The sequence below is a fragment of the Littorina saxatilis genome, linkage group LG10, assembly GCF_037325665.1.
Source record: "Littorina saxatilis isolate snail1 linkage group LG10, US_GU_Lsax_2.0, whole genome shotgun sequence".
NCBI lineage: Eukaryota > Metazoa > Mollusca > Gastropoda > Littorinimorpha > Littorinidae > Littorina > Littorina saxatilis.
Window position 1 is genome coordinate 36,632,764 of NC_090254.1, and position 17,500 is coordinate 36,650,263.

Genomic DNA, 17,500 nt, shown 5'->3' on the forward strand with positions numbered 1-17,500 from the left:
TGTTTAAAAAAAACAAAAAAACTTACAGGTGAAGGAGAATTCCTGTCATCCTCGCCTAACGACGGCAGCGGGGTGGAAGTACTGTTGGGTCGTCGGCTGCTCCCGGTACCAGAATCTATGGACGTCTGGCTCCTGCCTTTGCTGCTGAAGGCTCGTTTCATGGTGTCGATGAGGCGAGACCCCTCCGATCGGCTGCTGGTCATGGTGGGTGGAGACATCAGTTCCGCGTTCTTCTTCACCAGGTCGCTGTGCAGAGCTTCCAGGAGGGAGGAGCGAGTTCTTTCCTGGTATGAGGGGACAAAGAGAGTGCGTTATATATACAGGGATGGCCCTCATCCCGGGCGTGTAAGTTCAAGAAAGTTACTAGCCCGCCAGAAATTTCGCCGGCCAGGTACATACCACAGTTCATGCATCTGCAGTGTTTATATGGCTTTGAAACTCGATAGTAAAAAGTGTTGCATTTAGCCACAATTTTCACTTGCCAGCCGGACGAGTTCCCAGACGGTTTCTACTAGCCCGGCGGATTTGTTACTCGCCCCTGGCAATTGGGCAGACGATCTGGCCATCCCTGTATATTTAGTTTCGTGTTGACACTTTATTGGAATAATCTCTGTATGACTTTAACAGACCAAATGTGACCCTCCACCACGGAATAAGTCGCGCGGTTCTGCGCTAGGCTTAATATAAATCCGGGGGGTGTCTGGTAACAGTGTGAGGGTCACCTTAGTCACAGGCTTATAACTCGAAAAGTTTTCGCTCTTTTCTAAAACGGGTTTCACCACTGGATAGAGCATAAAAAACTCTTAACAAAAATGTAAAAATATGAAAATCATGCAAAGGTGACATGCGACTCATTCCGTGGTTGAGGGTCACACATTTCCTTGAGGTATTTTCCATGGACAATAAGATGTAATGTATGTTTGATGGTGTATCCTTTTAATTAAGCGTTGCTGACTATGAGACCGACTGTATATTGTGCTGTTGTATTTGTCAGACTTGATTGTACCAAGTCCTTCACATGTTGTAATGCGCTTAGAGCCAAATATTTTTGTTTTTTGTAAGGGATAGGCGCAATATAAATACACTTTATTATTATTATTATTATTATGAATGTAGATGTAAATGCTTGTATAACTGTGTTTTAATTTTAAATGTGTCAAGCGCAAAGAGCATAATTGTTAAGTTATGATGTTGCGCTATATAAATGCTCATTTATTATTATTATTTTCCATGCCAAACAACAAAACACCAAAGATATTGTGAACTGACCCCTAGTCTAGCAAACTGGTTGGCACGATAACAGGCAAGTTCAGCGTTGATGAGCTTGGTGAGCACAAAATCACGGAACTCTGGGCCCTGCAAAACAGAACAAAAATACAGATGATACAAAAAAAAAAGGCCAAAAGAAATCCAAAACAGACTTCTGACCTTTCAAAATCACGACTCCGGGTGAAAACAAATGCTTTCATTCAATCATGTGTGACATTTTTGTAATTATTTTGAAATACACCTTTCGCACGCTAACTTTTCCTCTGTTTTGGAGTCTCAACAATTTCCCGAGTGTGTAGGGCATGGTTAGCTTAAACGCCAACAGCGTCCCCTAGAGTGGGTCAGGTTTATGTGAAATAATTTGCCATAGACAGAATGTGATTAAGGGAATGCCAGCATGCTTGTTCGCCGTTTCGAAAGCATGAAATTATTTCGAAGTTTGGCTCAGATAGCAAGACATTTAACACTAAAATGCATGGGCATGACATAGATCGAAACAAATGTCATAGAATATTTTCTGTTTGAAGTTTGCCTTATAGGCTTTGTCTGTCAGCAGATGAGATGATGAGTGACAGTTTTGTATTGTATTTTGATTCACACCTTCCACAAACTAACTTTGCCCTTTTTGGAGTCTGGATACAAAAAAATCGGTCCAAACGGTAATTAATTCAAAAACATGATGTGATTGGCAAGCTGAACCATCAGGGGTGTCCCCTAGAGTAGGTCAGGTTTATTTGAAATAACTTAAAAACCATGGACAGATTGTGAATAAGAGAATTCCAGCATGCTTGTCTGCAGTCATGCATTAACACCTGACATTAGTTTAGTTTCGAGTTTGGCTCAGATATCATTGGAACTGAAATACATGTGCATTGCATTGATCAAGAATATTGCCTGCTTGAAGCTTGCCGTATTGGCCTTGCATATCTGAAAGCAGATGGTAAAATATTGTTCGTGTCTTTGGAGTTTAACACACAAAAATACTTGTGCAAATTTCGACAGTTTAGCAGCACGGGATAAGTTATGATGGTACTTGTATCTTTGCTCAATCAACACAACATCGCTCCCATGGGGTCGCCTTCACGCGGCGGGAGTGTTTATACTAAGCTACCCCACTCCTTTACTTCTCTTCTTTTGTCTTATTTCTGCCTTACTAGTCCTTTCACCTATATTTCCTTCCAAGAAAACTCTCCCTACTATTCCCTGCAGTTTTCCAATTCTTTTCTTGTTGTCTTATTTCTATCTGACTGGATCCATCACCTTTATTTCACTTACCAAAAGTCTTCTTTTTCACATCCTTATTTCTCTGCACCCCGCATGTCGTAAGAGGCGACTAACGGATTCTGTTCCTCCTTTTACCCTTGTTAAGTGGTTCTTGTATAGAATATAGTTAATGTTTGTAAAGATTTTAGTCAAGCAGTGTGTAGGAGGTAGGTGTTTGGTCCTTTGTGCTGGAAGCTTGCATTCTCCCGGTGGGGTCATATATTGTGCTGCGTTGCAGGCCCCTGGAGCGATTTTTTGATTGGTGCTTTTGTGAACGAGAAGCACTTGACAGGTGGCTATATCCCATCTCCCCCCTTTCCCCTATCCCATCTCCCCCCTTTCCCTCGTCGCGATATAACCTTCGTGGTTGAAAACGACGTTAAACACCAAATAAAGAAAGAAAGAACACAAAATCATATGCCTTAGGAGTTTAATAAACGAAATACTAGTGCAAACATGGCAACATGGGATACATTATCATGGTTTATCTATAAGGCCCCCCCCAAAAAAAAGATCTGTTTACGGTAACATAGGCCAAAAAAATAGGGTCGGTAGGTCGGGATTTTTTTTTTTTCTCCAAAAAACCATATTTGTACGTTATTTTGCAAAAAAAAACAAGATTTTTTTTTTTTTTTTTTTTTTTTTTTTCCCAAATGCCAAAAAAAAAGTCTAGGGTCGCGCGAAAAAAAATAGGGTCGGTCGGGTTACCGTAAACAGACCTTTTTTTTTTTTTGGCCTAAGCTCAATCAAAACAAATTCTAGTTCAAGTAAGCTAATCCATTGATAAAGAAAAATCCCTCACCTTGTTGAAGACAGTTATGTCCAAGGGAGGCCCAAACTTTGGCACGTCTTTCCTTGCTGCCACACAAACCTGGAAACAGTTCAAGGGCGGATCAATTCACTTTGGAGGGGGGGGGTTACAAAATGACTGCGAAGATACAAGTTGACGGCGCCAAAGGCGCCTAAGCCTTTAGGGGGGTCCGGGGGCATGCCCCCCCGGAAATTTTTTTATCCAAAGAAGCAAAATAGAGCTATCTGGTGCATCCTGAACCAATAAATTACCTCTTTTTTGGGGGGGTGGGGGGGGGTTACGTAACCCGTGTAACCCCCCCCCAGATCCGCCCTTGCAGTTGTAATTGTTATATTGTTATTACATGATAAGATCACCCTTCGTTTGTGTTTTACTGCAGTACATTAATCTGTACAAAACTAAGGGAAAATGAAAGGCAAGAAAAGAATCTTCGTTACAATCTCAGGTGTGTTAAGTTAATTTCTCCTCCAGATCGATGTCCTAACATCATTTTTACATTTAGTCATCCCGGCCTGGGTTTGGAACCCGGGACCGACGGGTGTGGTGGTAAGACGTCGGCCTCCTAATCGGGAGGTCGTGAGTTCGAATCCTGGTCGTTGCTGCCTGGTGGGTTAAGAGTGGAGATTTTTCCGATCTCCCAGGTCAACTTATGTGCAGACCTGCTAGTGACTTAACCTCCTTCGTGTGTACACGCAAGCACAAGACCAAGTGCGCACGGAAAAGATCCTGTAATCCATGTCGGAGTTCGGTGGGTTATAGACACACGAAAATATCCAGCATGCCTACTCAACGAAAGCGGAGTGAAGCTGACTATGCTCTCAGAGTATAGTGTGGGGAACCCAAATGGGCAAACGAGCTCACACGTAACCAGAAAATTCTGGAACGCCCAAGAAGAAGAAGAAGAAGAAGAAGAAGAAGAAGAAGAAGAAGAAGAAGAAGAACCCGGACGGACCCTAGGTTTACAACTCCAGTACTGCTCTTCCACCCGAGCTAACTTGAACTACCTTGTAGGTTGTGTGGTCTGTGTTAGGGTTGACGGGCTGTATGACCATGAAGCAGTGCAGGAAGTGAGAGGCGATGATGTTGGGCATGAAAGGTGTGTTCTCCTCCTGGAAGATGACGGCCACGATGTCGTTGCCAATGTGTCGCTTCTTCTGCAGCTGTAAAGAGACAAAACATTAATAAACGTGTGACTAATTTCAGTGTCAATGCATCATTATCAGTTGAAGCAAGTAAACAGACATGCTGTCATACATTTTGCTTTGCGCTTTTAAGCTCATGCACATATTGCCAGACATGCGTCCCTGCACAGACGCGTGTACGCCTCATATGCATGCACGTACACACACACACACACACATATATATATACATACACACAGACACACACTCTCTCTCTCACACACACACACACACAGACACACACACACACACACACACACACACACACACACCTCTCTCTCTCTCTCTCTCTCTCTCTCTCTGTATACATTGCTTATTCTGTTACCCTCGAAAAATAAAATTCAATCAATCAATCAATCTCTCTCCACCACCCCCTTTTCTCTCTCCAGCCCCCGCCCTCTCTCTCTCTCTCTCTCTCTCTCTCTCTCTCTCTCTCTCTCTCTCTCTCTCTCTCTCTCTCTCTCTCTCTCTCTCTCTCTCTCTCTCTCTCTATCCATAACGCCACAGCTGCCAAACAAAATATAAGTCTCACCTGTTGCGGGTCGGCAGATGAGTGAGGAAGCATCGTGGATACGTGGAACATCACCTCCCTGTTCTTGAAGATGGCGTACACAGACTCTGACCCCGTCTGGCCGTGTAGTGTGTCCAGCCCACCTCGAAACCTGCAAAAGTCAGGGGTTAGTATCAATGAGTTGTGAGCCGTAGAGAGAGAGAGAGAGAGATATGAATGGATGGATGGATGTTTTATTGTTCTAATCAATGAGTTGATTTTGACAATTTTCAGACAAATGAAATTGGTGCATAAAACGAAATTAATAAGGGTGAGATACATTGGGCTTAAAATAATAGCCTACATATGCAAATAAATGAGGCAAAATAAAGAAAGAGCCTGCCAAATGTTGAGACATAATCATGAAAACATAGCTTGGAAAGATGATATAACTTAAGCAAACATTGTCAAACGACACCAAGACACATACACAGATATACACATACAGACACGGACACACACACACACACAGACACACACACACACACAGCAAATTATATGCAAATATACACATCTGAAGCAGTCATTAAATGCCGGCATACAACAAATGCATGAAACTATTACAGTAGGTATCATATGCTTGATAGCAAAAGCATACACACACACACACGCGCGTAAATACATAAACAGACATACATACACGCATGCACGCACGCACGCACGCACGCACACACACACACACACACATATACATATATATACTCACACACACGCGCGCGCGCACGCACACACACACACACACACACACACACACACACACACACACACACCAATTAACGCACATATTTTCCGAGATGAAATGCATAATAAGAAGAGATTGTAACATGCCAGGGAGTTCACGTTTACGGCACCTTCAAGTCAATCTCTTGTTACGGGGAATGCATCAATGATTCCAGAGCATGATATATGTTCGTACAGGGAACGCGAGTATCACGTGAGCGGTTCGTTTTCTGCAAGTCTTTTTTGTCGCATTCGTGAGGCCAAGAACAGGTACTTTGCAAAGGATACAAGCTGATCCTCCACCGTACAAGTGAGCAAATATCGTAAACAGTCTTCGTCTGAAAAATACTGTATTCTGCCAATATGATCTCTGCCTGATGCCATCGTAAGTGGGGCAATAAAAAACAACATGGCTTTCATCTTCAGCAGTATCCGGGCAGAAAGGACAGTCACGACTCAGGTGTCAGAGTGAGAGTATCGATGTCGATGGGCATTGAATGGGGGGGGGGAGAGAGAGAGAGAGAGAGAGAGAGAGAGAGAGAGAGAGAGAGAGAGAGAGAGAGAGAGAGAGAGAGAGAGAGAGAGAGAGAGAGAGAGAGAAAAGAGAGAGAGAGAGAGGAGAGAGAGAGAGGAGAGAGAGAGAATGACAAATTCTTTATTAACGAGGGTAATGGCATAAGCAAACAGGTGCTTTTTTACATTCAGAGAGAGACAGAGAGAGAGAGAAAGAGAGAGAGATAGAGATTGAAGAAATAGAGAGAGAGGGAGGAAGAGAGAGCGAGGGAGGAAGAGAGAGAGAGGGGGGATAGAGAGAGTGAGAGAGATAGAGTTTGTGTGTGTGTGTGTGAGTGCGAGTGAGATAGGGAGAGGGTGTTTGTGCGTACGTGCGTTTATGCGTGCGTGCGTGTGCGCGCGTGTACATGTGTGTGAGATTGAGAGAAGGCGAAAGATTCTTGCTATCTATTAAAGCTAACGTTTCTCGCTACAATATCATAAAGTCGTACCCAATGAAGTCTTTGAGGTGCACCCGGTGACCAATGAGATCGAGGAATTCGTCTAGAGCCGCCCCGTGGGAGGAGTTACCAAACAGCTCCTCCTCACTCGTCTGAAACAAACACAATGTTCAGAATTAGAATTCTGTTATCAACATAAAAAAATGACATTCAAACTGCTCCACAAATTGTCTGAAGCAAACACAATGTTAAGCATGAGAGTTCTGCTATAAGCGACAAACGATTCACATTTAAACTGCTCCACAAAATTCAACGGCAACAAGGAAAGATTAATCTTTAGTGTTTATCATTTGACAAATAAATGGCAAGCGTAGCTAAGAATTAAGAGTAAAAACGATTACCATAAGAAACGTATTTGCTATACACACACACACACACACACACACACACACACACACACACACTAACGCATGTTCGCACACACACGCACGCACACATGGACGCACGAACACATCCCACGTACACCGTCCTGTTCTGTATCACCTCGTAGGCCTGCCATTTATATGGCTTAATTATCAACTGTTTAAGTCTTACACGTTAAAAAAAACACCAATTGTGTCGGAAAAAAAGCAGTGCGGCTAATGCATTGTATTTTCTTGCAGGCTACAAGTTACACTAAATGCATCCCCCCCCCCCCCCACAAAAAAGTAAGATATACTGTGCGTACCTGACCAAACTTCTGGTAAATGACACCAAACTTGAAGCAGTGTGTTAGTGTGTGCTCATCGTATGCCATGATCAGCTCTGAGCCCTGCAATAAATCAACAAAGATTTTCACACTCCTGTATTTCAAATCAACAGAATGTTCCATTCCGATCTAATACACATTTCAAGCCAGCAATAAACAGCGCCCCCCCCCCCCCCCCAACCCCATCCACCGCACTCCTGTTTTAAAAAGTGGGAAACTCAGTTTAATACGTGAGGGGAAATAAAACAAGAAGAAGTCGCGTAAGGCGAAAATACAATATTTAGTCAAGTAGCTGTCGAACTCACAGAATGAAACTGAACGCAATTCCATTTTTCAGCAAGACCGTATACTCGTAGCATCGTCAGTCCACCGCTCATGGCAAAGGCAGTGAAATTGACAAGAAGAGCGGGGTAGTAGTTGCGCTAAGAAGGATAGCATGCTTTTCTGTACCTCTCTTTGTTTTAACTTTCTGAGCGTGTTTTTAATCCAAACATATCATATCTATATGTTTTTGGAATCAGGAACCGACAAGGAATAAGATGAAAGTGTTTTTAAATTGATTTGGACAATTTAATTTTGATAATAATTTTTATATATTTAATTTTCAGAGCTTGTTTTTAATCCGAATATAACATATTTATATGTTTTTGGAATCAGCAAATGATGGAGAATAAGATAAACGTAAATTTGGATCGTTTTATAAATTTTTATTTTTTTTTACAATTTTCAGATTTTTAATGACCAAAGTCATCAATTAATTTTTAAGCCACCAAGCTGAAATGCAATACCAAACCCCGGGCTTTGTCGAAGATTACTTGACCAAAATTTCAACCAATTTGGTTGAAAAATGAGGGCGTGACAGTGCCGCCTCAACTTTCACGAAAAGCCGGATATGACGTCATCAAAGACATTTATCAAAAAAATGAAAAACACGTTCGGGGATTTCATACCCAGGAACTCTCATGTCAAATTTCATAAAGATCGGTCCAGTAGTTTAGTCTGAATCGCTCTACACACACACACACACGCACGCACACACACACGCACATACACCACGACCCTCGTTTCGATTCCCCCTCGATGTTAAAATATTTAGTCAAAACTTGACTAAATATAATGAAAGAGGATTCTTGAAGGGAGGGGAGGGGTATCCTACAATCAAGGTACATGTTACAATGATTAAAATTCATCTTCAGTCAAAATCTACTTGTATGCAACAAAGAAAGAAGCGATAGTTCAGTAAAAACAAAAATAGCAAGAAAACCCACAAACCTTCAAAGAAAGAACTGGATAGAATTTCTCTGTTGTGAGCTCTTCACATAAATGCTGGAACATAGATAAAGATCAAAAAGATTCAATATAAATTGAATGCCAATCCAGATTACCAAATAAAAAATGTAGAAAAGCAAGTTTCAGAAAAAAAACATCTTCGGACGGGTACCTCTCCTAACATAATCATGCGTAAAATGTCATAATGTCCGTAGAATACTATATCGTAACCTCTCAGTGAGCCAAGCACTCATTCACTCAACTGGAGGATGTTTTCTAAAGTCACCCATCTAACTGCAAGAAGTCCTTTACGTCATTACTTACACTAGAAACAAAACAAAATAACAAACAAACAAACACAATTTGTTTTTTAAATCCACTGAAACATCAAAATCAAAATACTCACGCTAACCCTTCCTAAACCTTTAACATGTGCAAACTCAATCACCTCTAGTTACAGTTTGTAAAGAAAATATATCAAAAAGTTATAAACATGTCAGATATGAAGATATGCGAACAAGAGAACAGGATAATTGTAAGCTAGAACAATGGAACAAAAATGCTGTAATAACATAATAATGCAAGGAGAATATGTGACCCTCCACCACGAAATGAGTCGCATGTCACCTCGCGCGGTTCTGCGCTAGGCAACTCATTCGCTGCGCGTCGGAACTGGAATTCCGACACCTGTGTTTAGCGTTGGCTGCGTGCCGGCACTTGAGTTCCGACGGATATCACGAATTTTTAACGGTGTAAACGGTCCTGCTGACCAAGGGAAACAACCCCTGCAATGAACTTCTATCTGTCTACAGTGGTACCATTCACTGTAAACAGTTCCTTCCCTTAAATTGTTGGGATTAATAAAAATTTTGTTGACGGTGTGCGACCCACGTGTTTTGACTTTTCCAAGATGGCGGATCGTTCTGCTGAGACGTAGTAACTTGAAAAGAGTGCTAGAACGTGTTATTCAGTACGGTTCTGATCTTGACCTCAGTGATGATGATAGTGGAGATGATATTTTAGATTCTGGTGACGATTTTGTGCCAATGGACGATCATTTGGGTGATGATTCGGGCAATGCAAGTGTCGATCATGACATTGTGTATGATGAACCCATGACGTAGAAAGTTTTTTTGTTTTGCTTCAAATTGGATATTTTGCGTGGATATGAAGACAACAAAAGGTATGTACTTTCAAATGTTTCATATATTTTCTAAAAGAGTAAGTTTCAAACTTTGCAAAAACATAAGGTATGTAAGGTTATCTTGTGTTGTTGATTTTTAATATTTTTTTCAAAATGGCTCTAAATCGCGCGTTGGCAGGGAACACAGGGGAAATTTAGCTGCGCAGCGAATGAGTCCGGGGAGTGTCTGGTAACAGTGTGAGGGTCACCTTAGTCACAGGCTTATAACTCAAACAATTTTCGCTCTTTTCTAAAACGGTTTTCACCACTGCATAGAGCATACAAAACTCTTTTGGGAAAATGTACAAATATAACAATCATGCAAAGGTGACCTGCGACGCATTCCGAGGTGGAGGGTCACAATTAAACAAAAATGCTGTAATAAGTTAACATAATAATGCAAGGAAAAAATGTAACACTAAACTAATATAACATAATAACTCACTTTTGCCAGGCGAAAAGGGGTTGGGATTTCTCCAGCGTCCACCACTTCTTGCTTGGTGCTTGTGCGTGTTCTACAATAACAAGGAAGAAAACTAACTGGTGCATTTTTTTAGAAACAGAATAATGGTTGCTGCTAATCAAACACTATTTTGACCACATTATTTTGAAAGGTTAACATACTTTTACCTATTAAGGCCAAAAAAAAAGGTCTGTTTACGGTAACATAGGCCAAAACAATAGGGTCGGTAGGTCGGGATTTTTTTCTCTTTTTTTTTTCTCCCAAATGCCAAAAAAAAGTCTAGGGTCGCGCGAAAAAAATAGGGTCGGTCGGGTTACCGTAAACAGACTATTTTTTTTGGGGGGGCCTAAAGCAAAACATTGGTAGGTCAATCATCTAATTAACTAGTGACATTGAAAACCCTGAGGACAAAATGACCGTTTAGACCTAAACAAAAATCAAATATTGGATAGCTTCTGGTCATGGTATTTTGAGAATGAACAACTTGCGGTTGCCGAAAATACACTTGGATGAAACCACACCCCCCCCCCCACACACACACACACACACACAACCACCCACTAACACACACTCAAACACGCCCACACACACGTTATACACACTTACAATGACATAATTTGCTACCCAAAACCAAACTTCACTTTTCCGGCCGGCCACGTCTTCTACCGGAAATGAATCATCAAGCCGGCTTGACCAAATGACCAGGCGCAAAACCTTATTGTTTATGACTTATATGTACATATCGTAGATCCTATCACTAAACCTCTGCCTAATTTGGCCATGATTCTTATTTTCTGTGATTTGAACACTTACCTCAGGATGACATTGATGCTGTCTCTGCCATAGTCTGGCTCCAGACGCATTGACAAAACCAACGGTCCAACATAGTCGTCGTAGGCGTAGTAGTTAAAGTGCTCCTGGAACAAGACAAGGAATATAATTAGCGTTTCTGTCCTGTTAACACATGTCTAAGTAGAACAGAATTTGTGAATCTGTTCAATTGTGGGTATTTTTCTTTGTTTGCTTAACGCCCAGCCGACCACGAAGGGCCATATCAGGGCGGTGCTGCTTTGACATATAACGTGCACCACACACAAGACAGAAGTCGCAGCACAGGCTTCATGTCTCACCCAGTCACATTATTCTGACACCGGACCAACCAGTCCTAGCACTAACCCCATAATGCCAGACGCCAGGCGGAGTGCAGCCACTAGATTGCCAATTTTAAAGTCTTGGGTATAATGACCCGGCCGGGGTTCGAACCCACGACCACCCGATCACGGGGTGGACGCCCTAGCTACCACTAGGCCAACCGTGCCGGTAATTGTAGGTATGGAAGGTGGTTCCCTTTGCTCTCTGCATTGGGATCGAGTGCATTGAAGATCTCAACCTCTCTCAGAGCCAGCTTCATAACTTGAAATTGAAGTCCATCCTCTTCCCTATTGCATTCGCCTTCACCCTCCCCCTAGTTAGGTGGGTTTAACCGAGGAGCACTTGGTAAAAAGCTTATTAATGTGACCCTCCACCACGAAATGAGTCGCATGTCACCTCGCGCGGTTCTGCGCTAGGCTTAATATAAGTCCGGGCATGCAACTGAGGTTAAAAAAATAAAAAAATAAAAAAAATAAAAAGTCCGGGGAGTGTCTGGTAACAGACTGAGGGTCACCTTAGTCACAAGGCTTGTAACTCAAATCGCTCTTTTCTAAAACGGTTTTCAAAACTGGATAGAGCATAACAAACTCTTTAGGAAAATGTAAAAATATGAAAATCATGCAAAGGTGACATGCGACTCATTTCGTGGTGGAGGGTCACAGTTGTACATGCCACAAGTAGGGTTTGAACCATGTATGGGTTTGAGTGCTCTAACCAACATCTCCAACAGGCTCTCACGTTGTCCATTTGAGTAGGGTTCTACACCCGCATTCAAACAACTTCTCCCATTGACAGCCCCTTCTATTCATGTTTCGATCATTCAGTCTACTAAATTCCCATCACCCCCTCCTCCCCCCCCCCCCCTTCCCCATTTTCTCCTTGACCCACCTGTGTGTCATATGTTCTTTGTCATTATCGCGCTCTCTCCCTCTCTCTGCCTGTCTCTCTATATCTCACTTTCTGTGACTCTCTCTCTCTTTCCTCTCTCTCTATACTCTTTGTCTGCTTTAATCATGCCACAACACTCGGACATAAAGATGCTGTCTTGTCGTGTCTTGTCTCTGTCTCTCTTTTAATAATAATAATAATGGTGATTTCTATAGCGCTTTCGAACACACAAAGCGCTTTACAAAAGCAATAACAACATCATTACCAGAATGACGCCATTGACGGAATAGAACACAATCATAAACACTTTACAACAAAAACCAAAAACAAAACATAAATGTTACAAAAATCCAGAGGCTCTTACAGGAACGAACTCCCAGTATACACAACAATTATAATGCACACACACACACACACACACCCACCCACACATGTCCACACACACACACACACACACACACACACACACACACACACACACACACACACACACACACACACACAGTAAACATTTTTCATCCGAAAGTGCACATTCACAGGGTCGCGACAACTACATCATCATAGAATGCTTCTCTGAAGAGGTGAGTCTTGAGATTTGCTTTGAAAGAAGGCAGAGATGGACTGAGACGTAGAGACAAAGGGAGTTTGTTCCAGATATGATCAGCTGCGACTGAAAGACAGCGGCCACCATGCTCATATGCCACAAACCTCGTAAATAAAGATTCGTTTTGTCTTGTCTTATCGTATCATGTCTGATCTGATCTGATCCGATCTAAGGCCAAAAAAAAAAAATATGTCTGTTTAGGGTAACCCGACCGACCCTATCGATTTGGCGCCGACCCAAAAACTTTTTTTTGATTTCAAAAAAAAAAAAGAAAAAAAAAGAGGTAAAAATGCTAAAAAGAGACATTTGGCGTTTCTTTCTCTCCCTTTCTCTCTGTTTTATTTATACGTTAGTTTTGAAACATGTATTCATCAAATATAAGAAGTGAATGTTCAGCCAACATAGCATTTACAAAAAAAAAAAAAAAAAAAAAAAAAAAACTACCTACCTACCGACCCTACTTTTTTGGGTCATGTTACCCTAAACAGACAATTTTTTTTTTGGGGCCTAAACTTATCTCACACGCCACCCACCTTGCCATAGAACTGTTGCCTGAAGCACTGGGCGACGAGGTCAGTGTCCACGCTGAGGTCACTCGTGTTGTGGTGCAAGGAGTCCGTAGAGCCAGACGTCCGGTCATCCTCAGAGTTGGTGGAGTCCAGATGGTACCCGTCTGAGTTGACCGTCACCCCTTCCCCACCCGGGGTGGAGCTGGGCTCGATCCCGTTGTGGGCGCTGCACCCGTACCCTTCCATCCAGTACCCGCCTCCTCCCGGAAGCACCACCATCGGGTAGGGACCTGGGCGCTGGAGTAGCTGTGTGTGTGGGAAAAAATGACAGACAGTTGGTGAGAAAAAAAGGCTAGAGTTGAAAATAGTGATGAGCGGACTTTAAGAAATTTGGGTCATTCTCCAGAGCTGTGCGCCATTTTGTGACATGCTGCATTTTCAGTCCTTTAAATGGCTATGACGTGTATGAAATGGCTATGACGTATATTAAATGGCTATGACGTATATTAAATGGCAACTACAACGTACAAGAGCGTGCTCTACAGCAGGTCATAGACAGGGACACTTTGGCAGGTACCATTGTACACACTCTGTCTTATAAGCGTACCTTGTGTATTTCATGTTGTTGCTGACCACTCACTGGAAGGGATGCACTCTGAAACATCACATGAGGAAACATTAGACAAGAACCTCAATACACAATATTTGCGTTTATTAAGACATCGCTCAGACTTCACTGGCATTCTCGATCATTAAAGGCTGTCCTCAGTTGAGCTCAAAGTCGACTTTCGGAAAACTTCGTAACTCTTTGCAGTGAAAAGTCAGTGCCAAAGCTTCGTGCAGCTAGCTTCGTGAAGTTCTTTCTTTCTTTCTTTCTTTATTTGGTGTTTAACGTCGTTTTCAACCACGAAGGTTATATCGCGACGAGGGAAAGGGGGGAGATGGGATAGGGGAAAGGGGGGAGATGGGATAGAGCCACTTGTTAAGTGTTTCTTGTTCACAAAAGCACTAATCAAAAAATTGCTCCAGGGGCTTGCAACGTAGTACAATATATGACCTTACTGGGAGAATGCAAGTTTCCAGTACATTAAGGACTAAACATTTCTTACATACTGCTTGACTAAAATCTTTACAAACATTGACTATATTCTATACAAGAACCACTTAACAAGGGTAATAAGTGAAGAATTTTATGGGTGAGAAAAGGAAAGTAAAAGGACTTTGGGGAGGCAGAAATAGAGAAGAAACAAGAAAAAGATCCTAATTAGGTTCACGGCATCGAGAGTGATGCGACCTTCTCTCAGAAGTTAGTAGAGAAGGCTCCCCCATCCACCACCCGGGGGACGCGCCTCTACACCAATTAGGGGGCGCGAGGTTCGTGAAGTTGACTTTGCGAAGACTTCGCAACTCTTTTTAGCGTAATTCAGTGCTAAAGCTTCGTGCAGCTAGCTTCGTGAAGTCGACTTCGCTCAAATAAAGACAGGCTTAATATAGTTAGATACGATTCAAGTCAATAACAGCACATGGTTTATTTGACTGCGCTTTTCTCAATCTTAGGTCTACAGCGTCAGCGTTAGCTAGACACAAATCGATGTGTTCTAATTCATGCGACATATTCCTTGCACTGGAAAAGAGACTGAACTATCAAGAGAAAATAGCCTTTAGTGGTTAAGTTGGACTCAAAATCAGTGTGTCCTGAAAGTCACACTCACCCCCCCCCCCCCCTATCAAACTTAAATATCAACAGAACTATGCGTTTCTTGCAAAGCACAGCTTTTGAGCACGGCTAATTCTTTCATCACATTGGCCAATTTTTATTTATTTATACATAGTTCGTCTTAGCTTATACCTTATATCAAATTGCCTAATGTTATGAACACAATAACAGGGACACTACAAAATAAAAGATAAATACAATTCCAACAAAAGTTCACTTTTGACTAATGTTAGTCATGCTTTGCTTTTTCTGGAACATATTTTTCTCCTGTGTTTTAAGCCATGGCAACATATGCAAAAGTAATAAAGGTGACGAGAACAAACAAACAAACAATTAAAATGACCAAATAAAAAGACAAATAAATCGCAATATCTTCTCAGTAGATAATAGAAAAGTTAAACCGAGACCCAATCCAGATCTGACTAAATAGAGTCAGAGAACAAGTAGAGAAATGAATGATAATAATATAACAACAGAAAATGTGTAAACAGCTGAACTAGAAACTGCTGACAAATATGAAAACGCATAAAGAAGTAATTAATACATCCTTAAATAAATCCAAGGAGAAAAACTTAAACACATCTACTGACCAAAAAACAATGACAAACCCTTCCAAACTTGATGCATTGCTTATTTGTTTCAACACGCTAAATTTTGAACGTTCGGTGTTGTAAGAAAACAACAATAGAAAAGATCAGAAATTAAATGCCTCAGTATAATTAAGCTGCCTACAATAACGTTACGACCAAAAACAAACACACAAGCAAACCAAACATATCTTTTCATGCTGTTTTCATCACTGATTCTCTTCTTAACAACCGCAACGGAAGCAAGTAACGATAACAACGAACAATGAAAATATCTTATATCCATGCCGAGTACATGTTGACTAATGCTTCTCATCGACATACTCAAGTTGTTGATTTAGGGAGGGAGGGAGGGGGGGGGTAGGGGGTAGGAGGTGGGAGGAATTATGGTACCACTCTTAATTATCTTAATTATTAAAGTTATCTTGCTGTTCATACACACAGCTTTCTTTTCTTGTTCAAAAGGTAGGACCAATGTCGACTAATGCTTAACACATTACATTTTGATTAGATATTTCCCCAAGCGACTTGTTATCTTCAACCAAATGCTTACCTGCCATATTTCTCCAAATTAGAGTCAAACTCAACAGCACACATTTATTATGCAAACAGCAACAAAAATTACAAAACATAATAATAAAACGGAGCACGTAAACCTTTTCTGTGTGTACAAACTAAAGCCAAGAGCTGTGCTAGATGTTATGAAATTAGAGTAGGAGCCGCAGAGCGTCACTTTTTACATTTAGTCAAGTTTTGACTAAATGTATTAACGTAGAGGGGGGAATCGAGACGAGGGTCATATGGTGTATGTGTGTCTGTGTGTGTGTGTAGAGCGATTCAGAGAAAACTACTGGACCGATCTTTATGAAATTTGACATGAGAGTTCCTGGGTATGAAATCCCCAGACGTTTTTTTCATTTTTTCGATAAATGTCTTTGATGACGTCATATCCGGCTTTTCGTGAAAGTTGAGGCGGCACTGTCACGCTCTCATTTTTCAACCAAATTGGTTGAAATTTTGGTCAAGTAATCTTCGACAAAGCCCGGACTTCGGTATTGCATTTCAGCTTGGTGGCTTAAAAATTAATTAATGACTTTGGTCATTAAAAATCTAAAAATTGTAAAAAAAATTAAAAAAAATTATGAAACGATCCAAATTTACGTTCATCTTATTCTCCATCATTTTCTGATTCCAAAAACATATACATATGTTATATTTGGATTAAAAACAAGCTCTGAAAATTAAAAATATAAAAATTATTATCAACATTTTTTTTTCGAAATCAATTTAAAAACACTTTCATCTTATTCCTTGTCGGTTCCTGATTCCAAAAACATATAGATATGATATGTTTGGATTAAAAACACGCTCAGAAAGTTAAAACAAAGAGAGGTACAGAAAAGCGTGCTTTCCTTCTTAGCGCAACTACTACCCCGCTCTTCTTGTCAATTTCACTGCCTTTGCCATGAGCGGTGGACTGACGATGCTACGAGTATACGGTCTTGCTGAAAAATGGCATTGCGTTCAGTTTCATTCTGTGAGTTCGACAGCTACTTGACTAAATGTTGTATTTTCGCCTTACGCGACTTGTTGTTTTATGCAATCGGCACTCACAACAGTTTGCCTCACGTTT

At 41.3% G+C, this 17,500-nt stretch overlaps 1 protein-coding gene across 4 annotated transcripts in view; it reads right to left on the reverse strand.

The window, feature by feature from the left end:
• LOC138978698 (rap1 GTPase-activating protein 1-like) overlaps positions 1-17,500 on the reverse strand; it is a 50,719-nt gene that overhangs the window by 24,012 nt on the left and 9,207 nt on the right. For all 4 annotated transcript variants that reach the window (XM_070351491.1, XM_070351488.1, XM_070351490.1 and 1 more), the window contains 12 exons: positions 14,171-14,218; positions 13,588-13,869; positions 11,224-11,327; positions 10,393-10,462; positions 8,768-8,821; positions 7,475-7,558; positions 6,799-6,899; positions 5,057-5,186; positions 4,348-4,503; positions 3,335-3,403; positions 1,270-1,356; positions 27-284 (listed from right to left, as the gene is read on the reverse strand). In XM_070351491.1, coding sequence (XP_070207592.1) covers positions 27-284; positions 1,270-1,356; positions 3,335-3,403; positions 4,348-4,503; positions 5,057-5,186; positions 6,799-6,899; positions 7,475-7,558; positions 8,768-8,821; positions 10,393-10,462; positions 11,224-11,327; positions 13,588-13,869; positions 14,171-14,218 — 1,443 coding nt within the window. The remainder of the gene's footprint in view (positions 1-26; positions 285-1,269; positions 1,357-3,334; positions 3,404-4,347; positions 4,504-5,056; positions 5,187-6,798; positions 6,900-7,474; positions 7,559-8,767; positions 8,822-10,392; positions 10,463-11,223; positions 11,328-13,587; positions 13,870-14,170; positions 14,219-17,500) is intronic.